Below are 19,470 nucleotides of genomic sequence, written 5' to 3'. Positions count from 1 at the left end.
AAGTCAAAATGAGGCTCAGTAGTGGGTGTGGCCTCCCCGTGCCCGTGTGACCTCCCTACAATGCCTGGGCATGCTCCTGATGAGGTGGTTGATGATCTCTTGAGGGATGTCCTCCCAGACCTGGACTAAAGCATCTGCCAACTCCTGGACAGTTTGTGGTGCATCGTGGCGTTGATGGATGGAACGAGACCTGATGTCCCAGATGTGCTCAATCAGATTCAGGTCTGGGGAATGGGTGGGCCAGTCCATAGCATCAATGCCTTCCTCTTGCAGGAACTTCTGAGACACTCCAGCCACATGAGGTCTAGCATTGTCTTGCATTAGGAGGAACCCAGGGCCAACCGCACCAGTATATGGTCTCACAAGGGGTCTGAGGATCTTATCTTGGTACCTAATGGCAGTCAGGCTACCTCTGGCAAGCACATAGAGGGCTGTGCGGCCCCCCCAAAAAAATGCCACACCATTACTGTCCCACCGCCAAAGCGGTCATGCTGGAGGATGTTGCAGGCAGCAGAACGTTCTCTCTGGCATCTCCAGACTCTGTCACATCTGTCACATGTGCTCAGTGTGAACCTGCTTTCATCTGTGAGGAGCACAGGGCACCAGTGGCGAATTGGCCAATCTTGATGTTCTCTGGCAAATGCCAAACGTCCTGCACGGTGTTGGGCTGTAAGCACAACCCCCACCTGGGGATGTCCGGCCCTCATACGACCCTCATGGAGTCTGTTTCTAACCGTATGAGTGGACACATGCACATTTGTGGCCATTTGCACAACAGCACGTGAAATTTATTGTCAATCAGTGTTGCTTCCTCAGTGGACAGTGTGATTTCACAGAAGTGTGATTGACTTCTTTAAGTGATCCCTTTATTTTTTTTTGAGAAGTGTCAGCAGTGCCAGCTGTTGCCAATCCACCGCTCGGAGCAGCCACACAGGCGACCTGCGAGTCACCGAGTGCACTCTGACATCGCAGAGCAGCAGCGATCTCTGAGTACACTGCGTATATGCAGTGTGCTCAGATATCATGGCTGCTCAGCGATGTCTCAGTGAACTCGGCAACTCACGGGCCCCCTGTGTGGCTGCGGATTGCCGCTGCAAGCAGGCCAGGGGCATGGCAAGGCGGGGGGATGGCAACAGCTGGAGACACAAAATGGGTCGGGTCACTGGTGGATCCGCAGCGTATTTTATGCTGCAGAATCTGTTACGTGTGGCCCTTCCCTATTACAGGATATAACTCAGGATCAGTACAGGATAAGTAATGTAATGTATGTACACAGTGACCTCACCAGCAGAATAGTGAGTACAGCTCTGGGGTATAATACAGGATATAACTCAGGATCAGTTCAGGATAAGTAATGTATGTACACAGTGACCTCACCAGCAGAATAGTGAGTACAGCTCTGGAGTATAATACAGGATATAATTTAGGATCAGTACAGGATAAGTAATGTATGTACACAGTGACCTCGCCAGCAGAAAAGTGGGTGCAACTCTGGGGTAAAATACAGGATATAACTCAGGATCTGTGCAGGATAAGTAATGTAATATATGTACACAGTGGACCTTACTGTCTGTCATATAAATGGCACTATAAGTTTCCCCTCTGCCTCCCCTCCCCTCATTCATAACACTGCGGGGGGAACATATATAAATTCGCTGCTGGGGGAACATATATAAATGCGCTGCGGGGGGCAAGATGTATTACCCCCCAGCAATTCTATATATCTTTCCCCACGGCAGCGCTTCTACTTGAAAACCCCGCCAGGAGCCCTGAATGGCTCCTTAGTACAGGCCATTCCGGGCTCCTGGAGGGGTTTTCAAGTAGAAGCGCTGCCCTGGGGAAAGATATGAAAGGATAGAGGACGTAGGAGACTTGCCTGCGTGCGGCACGTCTCTTAAAGTGACAGCGGTGCCGTCCTGTTCACAGTGATGCGGCCAGCCCTTACAGATGGTGCAGGACTTTTAGGGTACGTTCACACGTACGTAGATTTGATGCGCAGGATTTGATGCACAGGATTTTCTGCAGCAGATTTCAATGTAAACTAAATGACTGAGCACAGCTTCCAATTGGCAGTTACAAATCCTGTGCATCAAATCTGTGCAGGATCCTATATGTGTGAACGTACCCTTACAAGTGAATGTCGGCAGCCCTCCGCGTGCCACTCAAATGCAACCCGCGTGCCATGTGTGGCACGGGTGTCAGAGGTTGCCGACCCCTGCCCTATACTGTGGAAAGGGGATAACTTTGTACATTGGGAAAACCCCTGTAATGGGATTTTCATAAACAACGTAGCACAGTATGCTACACCGTTTCCATAATTGATGTATATATTTTTTTTACATAGCAATACAGGTGTATAAGTTATTCAGGATCTGTGAAAATTGGGAACCACTATTATGCTGTTTGATGCGATAGAAATGCCTGTAAATAAAATCCCATCCATAACCTATATAGACACCAGAAAATAATGTCATGTTGCTGATGGATTGTACTTTTACATGCTTTTGCTTTCTTTCAGCTGCTTTCCATGCCACTAAAAAACTGTCCTAAGTACTACAAACTTCAAAATGAAACATACAAATCAAAAGAGTTTCACGATCTTGTAAATCCATATAAGGTAATTTAAATACCATGATCTCTTAACACAAAACTACTAAAAGATAGTTCTACTTAAAGTGGAGCTCTAGCCTGGCATTTTCTATGAAGTGAGCAGAAGGGAAAACATTTTTTTTTCCATCAGGTGTGTTTCTATACTTGTAAGGCCTTGGTGCCTATCCATCACAATTTCGCTTGAAAGTATGGATTAACAGCCAGAAGAGAATCCCCAACTTTTATCAAAGATGGCGGTCTCACATATAAGTAGTGCATGGATTACCAATATGCTGTATACTAGGCCTGGATGTCTGGCCTGTGTGAAAAGAGGACATCTGGTATTTCACAAGAAGTTTGAAACTTACATGGAGGATGGCAGAGTGGCAATTGAAGCCTCTTGTGCCTATGTTGGATAACCGGTTCTCCAGGCCTGTGTGGTTTTCAAGAACCGGTCTTGCCAGAAAAGAAGGTGGTGGAGGCTCTGTGTGCCCACCCTATAATCTAGCCATGCTATCCACCTTAATGTACCTTCCACTAGCAATTAATTGATCGATGACACATGTAAACAATGTCTAATACATAGTGAACAATTTTGTCTGGACACAGTGCTGAATTATTTTTCTTACAGGACTTTATAAATAGTTTACAAAATGAAACTGGTTACTCCTCCAAGGAGTTGAATGAAGCTTACAAGTGGTGGACAGTATATGATGCACTGCTTTGTGAGGTAAATATAACTTCATTTTACACACGGATATTAAACAGTGCCTTCTACTTTAGTTGTTTACATTATTCATTTTTCATACAGTATTTATTTTAGCTTTATCTTTTGTATACTTTTAATCTATTATGTCCAACTTCAACTATAGAAAGATCAAATATAAGATCAAACTTTTTATATCTTTTTTATACTCAATTATAATTAATTAGGTATATTTAAGACATATTTAGTAGTGGCAACCAGGCCCTATCCCCATAGAGATTCAACCAAGCATGAAAGATATCAGGGTTATAGGATCTAAGTATATTTTTTATGGCATGTTAGTTTTATCATTTAAAGGGGTACTTTGTCCCTAGACACCTTATCCCTGATGTCTGATTGCGGGGACCCCTATGATCTCCATGCAGCACCCGGCATTCTGAACATTATGTTTAGAAAGCTTGGTTCGTGCGGTTGTGACGTCACGCCAAGCCACGCCCCCCCCCCCCCCATCTATGTCTATAGGAGGTGGCCTCCATGCTTCCTCCCATAGACATGAATGGAGGGGGCATGGTGAGAAGTCACGAGGGGGCGTGGTGTAACATCATGACCACGGCCACCCACACCAAGCGTTCTGAACATAACGTTCAGAACGCTGGGTGCTGCACAGAGATTGCAGGGGTTCCAGGGGACAGACCCCCACGATCAGACATCTCATCCCCTATCCTTTGGATAGAGGTAAGATGTCTAGGGGTTGAGTACCCCTTTAAAGTAAGATGCAGGGCCCAGATAAAGCTTTTCCACCGAGGCATACATCAGTCTCCAACTTCCTAGTTTTGCTGTGGAGTTCTACTCCACTTATTATTCTGCCTCTGTTTCCTTTAGACTACCCATAGTTCCTTAGGATTAATGTTGGAACAATGATGTAATGGGTAAGGGGTCAGCCATGTTGTTTAAAAAACTACCATGTACCACCCCATATGTAGAAGTAAATACTATTATTAACCTCTTATTTGGGGGGCTGGTCCTAGATTAGAAGGCTCTGATTTCTCCTCCCGACCATTTTTTTCCATTGCCATATCTGTCCCTTGGCCATGTGTGATTTTCCATGTTAATGGTTTAAACTGTAATACAAGCCCTGTTTTTAGAAAAGAAAGAACTAACCACTTATGTCACCAGAAGTGTTATTCGTCAGGTATTTGTAGTTAAAAACTGTTAAAACTATTATAACACTATTACTGAATGCAAGAATTTTTATAGTGGATGCTTAAAGGGGTACTCCACTGGAAAACTGTTTTTTTTTTTTTTTTTTTTTTTTTTAAATCAACTGGTACCAGAAAGTTAAACAGATTTGTAAATTACTTATACTTAAAAATCTTAATCCTTCCAGTACTTATCAGCTGCTATATGCTCCACAAGTTCTTTTCCTTTTGAATTTCCTTTCTGTCTGACCACAGTGCTCTCTGCTGACACCTCTGTCCAGGTAGGAACTGTCCAGAGCAGGAGAAGTTTGCTATGGGGATTTGCTCCTACTCTGGATAGTTCCTGACATGGGCAGCGTAGGTGCACAACTGCATTTGGGATTGAGCGCCTCCTGCCATTTCAAACCACGTCAATGTAGTTGTTTAATAGTTCCTGACATGGACAGAGGTGTCAGCAGAGAGCACTGTGGTCCGACAGAAAGGAAATTCAAAAAGAAAATAACTTCCTGGAGCATATAGCAGCTGATAAGTACTGAAAGGATTAAGATTTTTAAATAGAAGTCATGTACAAATCTGTTTAACTTTCTGGCACCAGCTGATTTAAAAAAAAATAAATGTTTTCCAGTGGAGTATCCCTTTAAGGGTAAGGTCACACGTAGCGCATCTTATTTGAGGCTGTGGACGTGTTACTAACCGCCTCTAGAGTCAGCCCCCATACTTTTCCCGAGTAACCGGGGTAGTCTGCCACTACGAGCAGACACAGACTGAGCTGTGAATCGTGCGTGCGGATGCGCAGTATACTCAGACATCACATTCGCTCCTTCTGCTAGGCAGAGTGGCCGCGTTGTCTGTGAATACGCTGCACATGCGCGCACAACTCGCAGCTTAGTCTGTGTCAGCTCATAGTGGCTTATTGCTGCTGCTAGGGAAAATACAGCCTGAAATATATGCCTCATTAGGGAATACATTTCCATTCCAGAAAGGTGAGACAGAGACAGAGTTAAAATAAGCTGCATATAAATTGATGTCCATTTTTTATAGCAAATTCACAATTATACTCTGCCAGACTGGGCAACCAAGGATGTTATGGGCAATCTGTCTAAGCTATCTAACATTGGTATGTCAACACTTTATGGAGTATACAAACATCATGAGAAATCCAGGCTACAAGGAGGTAAGTTAGTCTATTGACTTCATCTAGTTCCTTTAGTTTTATGGTTTAAACAGATCTATAACACCAATGTGGCTAAATACATGTTTAAATGAGGTTTGTTTTATTTACTGTTTGCAGCTTGATATATGCAATATGGGGAGAAAAGGCCCAAGGAGTTGTGAGCTTGTGATATGGACTGTTAGGGCATTTTATATCTCAAGACCTCTTTACTATTATGTCCAAGTTTACATTACAGAAATACACACTAATTATTTGTTCAGTATTAGTTCAGAGTTAGGACCCTGCTCACAAAAGCCTACAAACTGTTATAGGGGGCTGCCATCTAGTCTGACCTGTTTTTAACAACATTTAGAGATGTTTTACAGCTAGCCACTCAGGTATAGACACAATAGACTAGACCAGACCTGTTGACATGAATGGAATAGTTAACTAGGCATGCTCTGTGACCTGTGCAATGGTAATCCCCTGTAATCCTGAAGTAAAAAGCGTTGAGTACAGCACAGGGAATCCCAGCTTTATATGAGACCAAGTTTTCAGAATGAAAACTGCAAGATTTCAGATGTATTTATTCCAGACTGAAAACTGCAAGATTTCAGATGTACCGGTATTTTATAATATAGATAACCAAATAGAAAATAACTTAAAAAAAGCTTCTTTAAAAATGTTTAACATACAAACTTGATCGAAACAATAGGTCATTTTCTGATCACACATTCTCTTTAAGTTAATTTGAAGTTGATCTGAGAGAAGCTGTTTGTAATATGCCTTTTTTTTTTTTACTTTGAATATGTCTCAATAAGTCTTGCCTATTTCTCTGCAGACTGAAAATAGAACAATAAACTTTGCTTTGCTTACACAATGCCAGAGACATAATATAGTCACGGGTTACTAAATAGGTGTAAAACAATAGCATTCTGAAAAAGCTATGGCTTTTGTATATAATCTGCTGTTCTACCAATTTCAAGGGGTACTATGAAAAAAAACATTTTTTTTTTCAAATTAACTGGTTCCAGAAAGTTAATAAGATTTGTAAATTACTACTATAAAAATGTTTTTAAATCCTTCCAGTACTTATCAGCTGCTGTATGCTTTAGAGGAAGTTGACTTGTTATTTTCAGTCTGACCACAGTGCTCTCTGCTGACACCTATGTCAGAAACTGTCCAGAGCAGGAGAGGTATTCTATGGGGATTTGCTCCCACTCTGGACAGTTCCTGACATGGACAGAGATGTCAGCCGATAGCACTATGGTAAGACTGAAAGAACAACTCAAATTCCTCTGGAGCATACAGCAGCTGATAAGTACTGGAAGGATTAAGATTTTTTTTTATTTTTTATTTTAAACACTTTTAACATTTCATTTTACAATTTTGCATAAAACCAACTCTCCACCGAGAGTTTCGTTCGACAATCCATCAATTCATATCCATTAGTTATCTTTTTACCTCTTCCCATTACACCATCTTCCTTTTCCTTACTACTTGAGGCCTGCAGTCCATCCCATAACCTCCCTCTCCTTCCCCCCACCCCCCCTCCTCGCTCCCATTTGTGACTTCTATATGTACCTTTTCATTAACCCCTCCCTTATTTATAAATATTAACATCAGAAGAAGAAACTAAATCAATTCAACAACAAGCGGATTTTAACAACACCGCCATGCCATCTCCTCCCAAGGGGTACCTGAACAAGGGGTGGTAGGGGAGAACGCAAAAGAGAAGAGAGAGAGAAGGGGCAAAGAAAGAAAGAAAGGGGGGAAAAAAACACACACACCACACCATACAACCTTCCTCTTTTGTTATCTTTTCTTTCTCTTTTCCTTTCCTCTTACCTTGCCTCCTTTTTATTTTTCCCTTTCTCTCCCCCCAATTTGCCGCCCCTAGGCTGCAACTTTTTGGGTCGCAATCTCTGGACGACTACCCCCCAACCTCCCAAGGTGGTATTTTATTCACCATGGTCTGCCGGGGTAGCGAGGCATTTTAGGTGTTGATGTTTATAAGGTTATAAGGTTATTTATTTCTTCATTTCACACTGCTTTCTCCCAATTTAACAACAAAGGAGAGAAGGAAGAAGTAGGAAAAAAGAGAGCACATAGAGTTCCTTTTCATCCCCCCCACCGGGGGCCAGGCCCCGAGCTATGCTGATAAAATTTTTGTCTTCTGCAGATAGGACTATATAATAAGAATGGCGAGAAGAAATGTAGAGACAGTGATGGAACGTAGTAAGGTGGGAATATTTCCAGATTTTTCAAAAGAAACACAGATAGCAAGGATGAATTTCTTACAAGTAAAAAAAAGATTAAGAGCGGCAGAAATAAAATATTCTTTGATATTTCCAGCCAAACTGAGAATAGAATATAAAAATTAGACTCTTTTTTTTTCATGACTCCAGTAGAAGCATCAGAATGGCTGGACAGTGAAGCGATTAAATAAATGTTCCTCTATTGTAGGTTATTATTGTATTAAATTTTAAATGGTGTGGTTAGGCGGAAGTTAGGCTTAGTAGAGAGGAACGCAACCCAGAAGGGAAGAGCGTACCAAGAGGGGGGCGGAGGGGAATGGCACTGGTGGAGGGTTAGTTTTTTTTTTGTTTTTTTTCGTAGATGGTGAATATGTTAGTTTGGAACGTTAGGGGACTATCCGAAAGAATAAAGAAAGCTGCAGTGTTCAAAGTAGTAGTTGAAGGATTAAGATTTTTTAATAGAGGTAATTTACAAATCAGTTGATTTGAAAAAAAAAGAAGTAGTCCTTTAACATATTAAAGTCATATTTTTTTTATGTATTTGGTGGCTACCTTTTCCCCATGATACAGGCATAAATGATAGAAAAATGCATGCATGCAGGGAGGCGGCGAATGGAAACCGGGGGGAGCTCAGGTGTCGGGCCACGGACCGTCACACGCCCCTAGGCGCTTCGTCAGGCCACTGAGAGGTCTCAGCGGCCTGACAAAGCGCCTAGGGGCGTGTAACTGTCTGTGGCCCGACGCTTGAGCTCCCCTCGGTTTCCTTCCGCCGCCTCCCTGCTTGGACCGGCGCCCGGTCCTTGGATTATCGCATCCGCTTGGCCTGCCTGATATGGACTGGTGAGCTCTCTGTTTTCTTTTTTTTTTTTGTTGACTTATACTTTTTTAGTTATGTTTAAAGTAAAGGTGGAAATGTTTCCTAGTGTGTATGCTCAATATAGAAATCAGACATGTGCACCGAGCCTAGCATAGCATAAATATGCAACTATGCCAATATATAAACATAAAATAACAATACATTTTTATGGATAGGTACCGAATTTACATTGATGGACAGTCACTTGGTCCCTTACCTTCCTTTCTCTACAAGCATAGAAGCTACATTGAGCATTTGCTTTAAAATATTACAGTTTAGTGCATGTGGTCTGTGGATTTTAGCAATCAATTACTTTTGTTATCAAAGACTATTGTATTATCATTATGATTTTTATAATTTTCTGTCATTTTCAGGTGTCCTTGTGAGTTCAATTTTAAAAAATATTACATATGCTGCAACAAAACCATCCAGCAATCTAAAGTTAATGATGTATTCTGGGGTATGTTAATTTTTTTTTCATAGCAACAGTCAATACCAGGTTTTCAAAATTAAGCTGTTTATGGCTTTTTGGTCCAGTAATAAAGGTGTAATGTCCGTTTATTTGTTTTTATGTCCTGGGGTCTGTTCAACCATTGGTTTTAATGTCTGAGCAGTTTGTCTGCTATTTCTTTCTAGGCTTGGAAGAGTTAAGCCTTTCACCCTATTGCAGTTCGGGTGTGGCTATAAAACCCCAGCTCGGCCTGTATTCTGAACTGGTGATTTGTGCAATTCTGATCATGTCTGCTTAATCATGCTCCTTGTATTTATATTGTGATATTTCTATATTTCTGAGTTTTCAACCATGGTTAATAGTCCTGTTTATAATAGATTTTAGTCTGTGGTACATTTGTCGTTTTTTAGGATAATTGTATGACCGTTCTGCATTTGCCTTGTATCTTAGTCTGTGTTCACACTGTGAATATCCTGACCTGTAACCCTCCACGTTGTGGAGTTCGATTTTCTTGTATCCGTTTTCATGAGTTCATGATTGCTGATCTTTAGAGTTTATAGTACATGCACTGATCTAGTGTTTCCCCTGTCTTGATCTTTAGTGTCCTCTGTGCTTACTCACTGAACTTAAAGGGGTATTCTGGGATTTTTTTTTATTTGACTATGCTACAGGGGCTGTAAAGTTAGTGTAGTTCATAATATATTGTCTTTACCTATGTGTGACGGTTTTCTCACAATTCTTCTGTGATTTTCCCCCCAATATTTATTTCTAACAGCATACAAAATGACTGCTGTCTCAGAATTTTTCCCTGCTTGCAATGCGGCCGAGACCTGACTCACTAGTCAGCTGTTTTTTCAAATTGGGGATGTCTGACTCTGGCAACGTTTTGCCAATCACGAAAATTCTGACATAGTTTTTTTTTTGTCACAAGTTGTCCTTCATGTACATAGTAAAAGTAAGCCTATATCATTTGTATTTTTTTACAATGCCAAAACTCATGAAATAAAAAAAAATGTATTTTTTTTGCTATCTTAACACTAATAGGTTGCATATATTTTTACTTACTGACCAAATAGTTTGTGAAACGTATACTTTCAGATGTCTACTTTATTTTGAAAGCATTTCTTTTTTTTAATTAACATATTAAATGAATTAGAAGCATAACAATTTTACATTTGAAAAGTAATTTTTTTTATGTGCTACGCAAGGTTTGCAGAAATTTGAAGGTGGTAGAACATAGGAATTTGAAGGACGTATAACATATGATTCCCCTTCCCCCTCCCCCCCCCCCCCCCCCCAGTGACCTCATTCCAAATTAGCTTTTTTTCACAAATACATAATTTGTGGGACATATTTTTTGTACATCCCTTCTGATATTGAAAGAAATTCACCCTATATTTTATTAAGCTGCTCGGCTTGTGTTTGGAAATACCCCCGCTAAGGCCATATTTGGTTCCTTGGCCGCGTGGCAGGACCCAGGAGAGGAGCGCTACTTGGCGTTCAGAGCATCATTTTAGGCCGAATGGATTATAGGCTGCACTTCATACCTGCAACGGGTTTTAGCTGCCAAAACCACACAGAACACCCACAAGTGGAAACTAAACCCCCTAAAGTATTCACCTAGACCAAAAGTGAGTACTTTGAGTCCTTTTTATGTGGCTGGAATGGTTACAAAGTCAGTGGAAACGTTTTAATTTCCTTTTTTTTTTCCACAAATGCATCATTAGTGTTACATATTTTTTGTACAGTGCATCTGAAAAGTAGGAAATGCACCCCATATTTTATTACGCTGTTTGTCCCATGTTCGTTAATACCCCTGCTTAGGCCATATTTGGTTGCATGGTCGCATGGTGGGACCCAAAAGGAGAGGAGCACATTTGGCTTTCAGGATAACATTATACAAATTATAGGCCGCACTTCACCTTGCAAAGCATTCTAGCTGTCAGAACAATACTGCACCCCCAGAAGTGACCCCATTTTTGAAACTACACCCCCTAAAGTATTCACCTAGGGCAAAAGTGAGTACATTGAGCCCTTATTGTGTGGCTAGAATTATTTCAAAGTCAGTAGAAAAAAGAAGTGATGCGCGGCTGTCTGTGACAGTTAAAGTTCCTAACGGATATAACTGTCATGTTGTGGGAATAAGCACCCACTCATGGCGAATATATCCATCACTGGGCGTTAAAAAATAAATCTTAAAAAACTGGTTTATTTTGTTGGGTGATAGTCCCCACTCATACTGCATTTCTGCAGTATAGGTGTCCGTTGGCATGTCAAAAAAGGGATGCCAATGTATACTGTAGCAGTCTCATTCAGAAATTAATGGAGCTGCTACAGTATACGTCAGCATCACTGTTTTTGACGTGATGCTAACGGATACCTCTAACATACTGCTGAAACACAGTATGAACAGGACACAGTGTGGGGTCACATAAAGCGCATCCGCAACATATTTCACACCGTGGATGCCCCCCGGCAGTCACAAGGGCAAGATCACTGCTGCGGCTGGGTAGCTCAGTGTGTCTGCTCATGACAGCTGGCGGGAAATCCGCCGGTATGAGTGGACACACAAAGCTACCCAGCCGCAGCAGGGAGCTCATTATTGTGACTGCTGGTGGGCATCCGCAGCACGTAATATGCTGTGGATGTGCGCCGTGTGATCCTACACATTATGCATTTTTATTTTTCAGTATATTTATTCAATAAATGTATTTTATTTTATATTTTTTTTACACTTTTTTTTTAATGCTTTGGAATACTTAGTATTCCAGAACATTGCAGTTATATGCTGTCTGCCAGGCAATAACCGGGGCAGAACCCCCGGCTGCCCAGGTAACTAGCAGCACCCTGTGATCATTGCCGGGTGCTACAGGAGAGAGACCGAGGCAGCCCCCTCCTTCTGTCAAACTCCTTACAGCTCTTGCTCGCTTCCGACCGCGGCTGTAAGGGTTAAACTGCTGGGACTGCTGGGCAGTGTGGCAGGGTCCCGGGTGTGTGTTACAGCCAAGTCCCTGCAGCGATCTCATGGGTACACTGGGCAGTACCCACGAGAACCATGGACGTATATAATCGTCCAGGTGCGGGAACGTGCATCCCCCCCCTGGACATGTATACACGTCCATGGCTAACATTCGGTTCTTCTGTTTATCCCCTGCATTTCCTGGTTTCTGGTATTTACTCATTCTACACCTTGTCTAGTTCATTTATTCATATTTGCCATTTATCTGGATTCTGGTTTCTGAACTGTTTGTTAGTACACTATATTCTGCCCTGTTAGTATGTTTATATTCTGTTGGGTATACCTGGTTGTTTGGTAGTTTTCCTGTTATGTTTCTGGCCTGTGATCGACTATGTATATAATTATTTGTTTTTTAGCCCACTGAGCTTTAGCTCAGGAAAGGACCGGCACCGTGGTTGTCGATCCGCCGTTTAGGGTGCATGGGCAAGTAGGCAGGGAGAGTGTTGTTAGGGTCAGCTTAGGGCTCACTCTCCCTGTCCTTACCCCCGGTCATGACAAAAGGAGTGAGAAATACAGCAATCACACAATGCCAATGTTTTTGGATAGATGATGACTATAATTAGAAGTGATCATGATATTGTACTACACAGGTACATTATTGTGTGGAGGCATCATACAGCAGTACCTTGACCTTGCCTGTACTAAGCATACATGAGTGTATTCTTGCCTGTACTGTGCTTACAGAAGTTTGTCCGTCCCTGTCTGTACTGAGCGTACATGTATGTGCCTGTCTCTGCCTTTACCAAGCATACATGAATGTGTTTGTTTCTGCCTGTACTAAGCGTACATGTGTAAATTTCTGCCTGTACTATGCATACATGTATCTGTCCCTGCCTGTACTGAGCATACATGTATCTGTCGCTGCCTGTACTTGCGCTGCTCTCCAAGCAGGCAAGCTGTGACAAATATAAACATGCACACGTGCCCAACTCTGTCTATACTGAAAGAACATGAGTATGTCCATCACTGCTTGTACTAAGCATGCATGTATGGAGCAGGAGAGGTTTGCAATGGGGACTCTGGGCAGTAGGACACAGACAGAGGTGTCAGCAGTGAGCACTGTGGTCAGATAGAAAAGAACAACTCAACTTTCTCTGTAGTATACAGCAGATGATAAGTACTGGAAAAATTAAGGTGTTTTAATAGAAGTAATTTACAAATCTGTTTAACTTTCTGGAGCCTTTAAGTGGTCCATTTTAGGTCAGTGGCAGTTTTTCCATAAGGCATTATCTAGTTAGTGGTGTTTTTCCTTCCATATACTTCAGCTTAAAAAAAAACGCATTAAAAAAACACATGTAAATGTGTATGGGAATTTTTCACACATTCTTTAATTACATGATCAAAGAATCACATGAATTATTGGGAGAAAAACAGCACATAAAATGCATATCCTAATACACATTATTTTAAGAAAAAATGACACAAAACCAGCATCATGGAGGACAAATTAAAACATGCAGTTTGTTGTGTCCTTTTCATTTCTGAGCAAAGAAACGCATGATAAATGTATGCCAGCAGGAAACCTTAATATGTTATTCACTTTGTACTCTAATTTACTGCAGATTATTCATCTGCAAAATACAGATGGGAAACTTGTAGCAGTTTTGATTAGACCCCTCCCCCCAGCCCACCCACCACACACACATTCTATTGCACACAGCCACAAGAGGAAGGGAGATGTGAGGTTACCAGCAGAGAGAGGCCAAATTTAAAGGGATTATCAAAACATACAAAATCAGAGATTGTATGTTTAAAAAAAACAGCACCACCCCAGTCCTCAGGTTTTGTGCTCTATTCACTTCAATAGAACTGAGCTGCAATACCACTAACAACGTGGGGCAGATATGCTGATGTTCTTGAAGAAACAAGCTCTGTCTTTCTAATCCTAAATAACACCTTTAAAGCAGTCAAGTTTAAAGGGGTTATCCAGCATAAGGTGATTTTAGTACGTACATGGACATGCTTAGGAAGGATCTGCGCTTGTCTTGGGCTAAATGGCTATGCTGTGAGATAACCAGAACACTGTGGCTAGCTTTCTGTGAACTTGTATTTCCTGTTTTCAGTTTTCTTGTTTGCCTACAAATCCCATGATTCCATTTTTCTCCTTCCCACACATCAGCCACCCCACCCATTGAAACGTAAATGAGCTGCAGACCTGTGGTTTTCAATCAGAGTGCCTCCAACTGTTGCATTACTTGCAGATTGCTCTCTCCAGCCATTGAAGCAGACAGGCTCCCTGTCATCAGCTGACTAGTCAGTCAGGTCTCGACCGCATTGCAAGCTGGGAAAAATTCGAGACAGCAGTAATATTGTATGCTGATAAAAATAAATATTGGGATGAAAATCCCATAAGAATTGTGAGAAAACCGTCACACACAGGTAAAGACACTATATTATTGTCACGATGCCGGCTGGCAGGAGGTGGATCCTCTGTGCCAGAGAGGGATTGGCATGGACCGTGCTAGTGGACCGGTTCTAAGTCACTACTGGTTTTCACCAGAGCCCGCCGCAAAGCGGGATGGTCTTGCTGCGGCGGTAGTGACCAGGTCGTATCCACTAGCAACGGCTCAACCTCTCTGGCTGCTGAAGATAGGCGCGGTACAAGGGAGTAGACAGAAGCAAGGTCGGACGTAGCAGAAGGTCGGGGCAGGCAGCAAGGTTCGTAGTCAGGGGGGATAGCAGAAGTTCTGGTACACAGGCTTTGGACACACAAAACGCTTTCACTAGGCACAAGGGCAACAAGATCCGGCAAGGGAGTGCATGGGAGGAGGTCAGATATAGTCAGGGACCAGGTGGAAGCCAATTAAGCTAATTGGGCCAGGCACCAATCATTGGTGCACTGGCCCTTTAAGTCTCAGGGAGCTGGCGCGCGCGCGCCCTAGAGAGCGGAGCCGCGCGCGCCAGCACATGACAGCAGGGGATGGGAACGGGTAAGTGACCTGGGATGCGACTCGCGAGCGGGCGCGTCCCGCTGTGCGAATCGCATCCCCGACGGCCATGACAGTGCAGCGCTCCCGGTCAGCGGGACCGACCGGGGCGCTGCGGAGAGAGAGACGCCGTACGCGCTCCGGGGAGGAGCGGGGACCCGGAGCGCTAGGCGTAACAGTACCCCCCCCCCTTAGGTCTCCCCTTCTCTTTGTCCGGTAACTACCCCCCCTGGGAAGAGGACACCGGGAAAGGATGGAGGGATTCCTCAACGGAAGGCAGTACAGCAGGAGTGGGAATGGGGAGGGAGGGCAGAGGGCGAGGCCTGGCACGGGGCAGTGTGACACCAGGACGAGGGCCATGAGGAGGCACCGAGGCTTGCCTGACTGGACTGGGAGGGGGGGAGAGGCACTTCTTAAGGCGGGCAGAGTCCATAACGACCTTAGGGAGACCGGATACAGGAGGAACCACAGGGTCACGGCAGGGAGTACTGGGAACCGGTTTAAGGCAGTCCTTGAAGCAAGAGGTACCCCAGCTCTTGATCTCCCCTGTGGACCAATCCAGGGTTGGGGAATGGTGTTGAAGCCAGGGTAGTCCAAGGAGAATTTCAGAAGTGCAATTGGAGAGGACCAAAAACTCAATTTTCTCATGATGAGGTCCGATGCACATTAGGAGGGGCTTCGTGCGGAAACGCACGGTGCAATCCAACCTGGCTCCGTTGACCGCGGAAATGTGGAGTGGCTTGACAAGACGGGTCACCGGGATGCGGAATTTATTCACCAAGGACTCCCGAATGAAATTCCCAGAGGCACCAGAGTCCAGGCAGGCCACGGCTGAGAGGGAAGAGCTGGCTGAAGGGGAAATCCGTACAGGCACCGTGAGACGTGGAGAAGCCGACTTATCATCAAGAGATGCCACACCCACGAGAGCTGGGTGCGAGCGTGCGTTTCCCAGACGTGGAGGACGGATGGGGCAATCCACCAAAAAATGTTCGGTACTGGCACAGTACAGACAAAGATTCTCTTCCTTACGGCGATTCCTCTCTTCCAGGGTCAGGCGAGACCGGTCCACTTGCATGGCCTCCTCGGCGGGAGGCCTAGGCGCAGATTGCAATGGAGACTGTGGGAGAGGTGTCCAGAGATCTAAGTCTTTTTCCTGGTGGAGCTCTTGATGCCTCTCAGAAAAACGCATGTCAATGCGAGTGGCTAGATGAATGAGTTCATGCAGGTTAGCAGGAGTATCTCGTGCGGCCAGAACATCTTTAATGTTGCTGGATAGGCCTTTTTTAAAGGTCGCGCAGAGAGCCTCATTATTCCAGGAAAGTTCAGAAGCAAGAGTACGGAATTGTATGGCGTACTCGCCAACGGAAGAATTACCCTGGACCAGGTTCAGCAGGGCAGTCTCAGCAGAAGAGGCTCGGGCAGGTTCCTCAAAGACACTTCGAATTTCCGAGAAGAAGGAGTGTACAGAGGCAGTGACGGGGTCATTGCGGTCCCAGAGCGGTTTGGCCCATGACAGGGCTTTTCCAGACAGAAGGCTGACTACGAAAGCCACCTTAGACCTTTCAGTAGGAAACTGATCCGACATCATCTCCAAGTGCAGGGAACATTGCGAAAGAAAGCCACGGCAAAACTTAGAGTCCCCATTAAATTTGTCCGGCAAGGACAGGCGGAGGCTAGGAGTGGCCACTCGCTGCGGAAGAGGTGCAGGAGCTGGCGGAGGAGATGGTTGCTGCTGCTGTAGCTGAGACTGAATCTGCTGTAGCTGCGACTGGAGTTGCTGAGTCATGGTGGTCAAGTACGACAGCTGGTGGTCTTGTTGGGCAATCTGTCGGGCTTGCTGGGCGACCAGTGTGGGGAGGTCGGCGACAACTGGCAGAGGAACTTCAGCGGGATCCATGGCCGGATCTACTGTCACGATGCCGGCTGGCAGGAGGTGGATCCTCTGTGCCAGAGAGGGATTGGCGTGGACCGTGCTAGTGGACCGGTTCTAAGTCACTACTGGTTTTCACCAGAGCCCGCCGCAAAGCGGGATGGTCTTGCTGCGGCGGTAGTGACCAGGTCGTATCCACTAGCAACGGCTCAACCTCTCTGGCTGCTGAAGATAGGCGCGGTACAAGGGAGTAGACAGAAGCAAGGTCGGACGTAGCAGAAGGTCGGGGCAGGCAGCAAGGTTCGTAGTCAGGGGGGATAGCAGAAGTTCTGGTACACAGGCTTTGGACACACAAAACGCTTTCACTAGGCACAAGGGCAACAAGATCCGGCAAGGGAGTGCATGGGAGGAGGTCAGATATAGTCAGGGACCAGGTGGAAGCCAATTAAGCTAATTGGGCCAGGCACCAATCATTGGTGCACTGGCCCTTTAAGTCTCAGGGAGCTGGCGCGCGCGCGCCCTAGAGAGCGGAGCCGCGCGCGCCAGCACATGACAGCAGGGGACGGGAACGGGTAAGTGACCTGGGATGCGACTCGCGAGCGGGCGCGTCCCGCTGTGCGAATCGCATCCCCGACGGCCATGACAGTGCAGCGCTCCCGGTCAGCGGGACCGACCGGGGCGCTGCGGAGAGAGAGACGCCGTACGCGCTCCGGGGAGGAGCGGGGACCCGGAGCGCTAGGCGTAACAATTATGAACTACACTAACTTTACAGCCCCTGTAGCATAGTCAAATAATAAAAAAAATTCCTGGAATATCCCTTTTATGTTGCTTGCCTACACCAGATTCTCATGTTGGTCAACAGTGGGAAATATTTTCAGAAAAATTTCCTGAGTTGGAGAGTGAAAAATAAAATTCTAAAAAAATATCTATAAATGTAAAAAATGCACTTATCTCTAGATAAAATAAATAAACATGTCCCACATTCCATGTTTTTCAATCTGCCCTGTCAAGCAGCACATGTTAAATCTTTAAAGTACACAAAATCAAATTCAATCCACATCATTGCAGTAGATTTATCATTTTTGAACATAGAAAAACGTTATTGAAGTTTGAGTTTTGCAATAGACATGTGCAGAACCAAAATTTTCTTTTTTTTCGTTTTGTTCATTTTCGTTATTTTTTTATTTTCGGTTCTGTGAATATTCGGAATGCTGTGCTTTCGTCATATTCGGTTTTCGGATGCATCCGCAAAATTTTATTTTGTTTTCGGATGCATTCGTTTAAAAAAATGAATGCATTTGTTAAAAACAACGAATGCATTCGTTAATTCTGATTTTTTGTTCTGCACATGTCTAGTGATCCCTCAACATACGATGGTAATTCGTATGTTGAGGGATTTGTGCAAAGTAAGAAAGTAAAGTCCTACCCACCTGTCCCCGATGCTCCCGATGGTGTCCCCGGGCCTCCGCTGGGCTCTCCTAGTCCTCTTCGGTACTCCACTGGGCTCTGCTGGGCTCTCCTGGTCTTCTCCGGTCCTCCGTTGTCTGCCGCAAGGCCTTACTGGGCGTCCTTAGCTACGTCATCACGTCGCTGCCGCACGCTGTTCCTATTGGATGACGGGACGGCGTGCCGCGACGGCGTCATGACGACGTCAGAGGGAGACCCGTATGATGGCCCCGGACCAGCCCAGGACCCATCGGAGGAAGGCCCGGAGCAGCGCGGAAAGGTGAGTGAACCTCCCAGGGCTGCTTCAACTGCTATCCGGCAGCAGCTTAAGCATTATGCGCTGCCGGATAGCAGTTGATGCATGGCCCCCACATTCGGTATACTGATAACGAATGCATTCATTGTTCGTTAACATGCATATTCGTTATGCGTTAGTTAACGAATGCATTCGTTAACTGTATATTCGTATTCGTATGCTTTTTCGGGATTTAGTAATTTTTTTTTTCCCGTGCATTCTTTTCGTAACGAACATCCGAAAACAGGAAAATTCGCTTCATTCCGTGTTCGTTATGAAACGAATTGCACATGTCTATTTTCCAATACCTCCCAAGTTTTTGACAACTAAAAAGGTGAATACAGTAGACATGTTAAAGGAGATATGTCATACAAAAAAAGTTTTCCCTATATGCAGGAGCCCCGGTTCTCCCCAATAGTGACCGCCACGCCTCCTCCGTATAGCTCTATGGGAGAGCCATTCGGCTATCTTTGGCTCTCCCATAGAGATATATGGAGGGAGCATGGCGGCCTCGCTTCGAGCGGGGGTCATAACGCTCCAGGGGAGAGCTGGATGAGGGAAAACTGTCACTGGTAGATACAATGATAGTCTTGGCACCCTTCCTTTTCCACTTAACAGACACTGTATATAGACCTGGTTAGCAGATAATGTTCCAAAAATAGCAGTCCCTTGAATATACTGGTATACAGTGCTACTACGTG

At 44.5% G+C, this 19,470-nt stretch overlaps 1 protein-coding gene across 1 annotated transcript in view; it reads left to right on the top strand.

The window, feature by feature from the left end:
• Positions 1 to 19,470, top strand: part of ACP3 (acid phosphatase 3) — a 74,455-nt gene that overhangs the window by 36,814 nt on the left and 18,171 nt on the right. Inside the window, exons 5-8 of the mRNA XM_056520652.1 lie at positions 2,519 to 2,617; positions 3,221 to 3,319; positions 5,536 to 5,668; positions 9,136 to 9,221. Coding sequence (XP_056376627.1) covers positions 2,519 to 2,617; positions 3,221 to 3,319; positions 5,536 to 5,668; positions 9,136 to 9,221 — 417 coding nt within the window. The remainder of the gene's footprint in view (positions 1 to 2,518; positions 2,618 to 3,220; positions 3,320 to 5,535; positions 5,669 to 9,135; positions 9,222 to 19,470) is intronic.

This window comes from Hyla sarda, chromosome 5 (assembly GCF_029499605.1).
Source record: "Hyla sarda isolate aHylSar1 chromosome 5, aHylSar1.hap1, whole genome shotgun sequence".
Classification (NCBI taxonomy): Eukaryota; Metazoa; Chordata; class Amphibia; order Anura; family Hylidae; genus Hyla; species Hyla sarda.
Note: the sequence above shows the minus strand (reverse complement) of the source record. Positions and strands in the feature narration are given on the sequence as shown.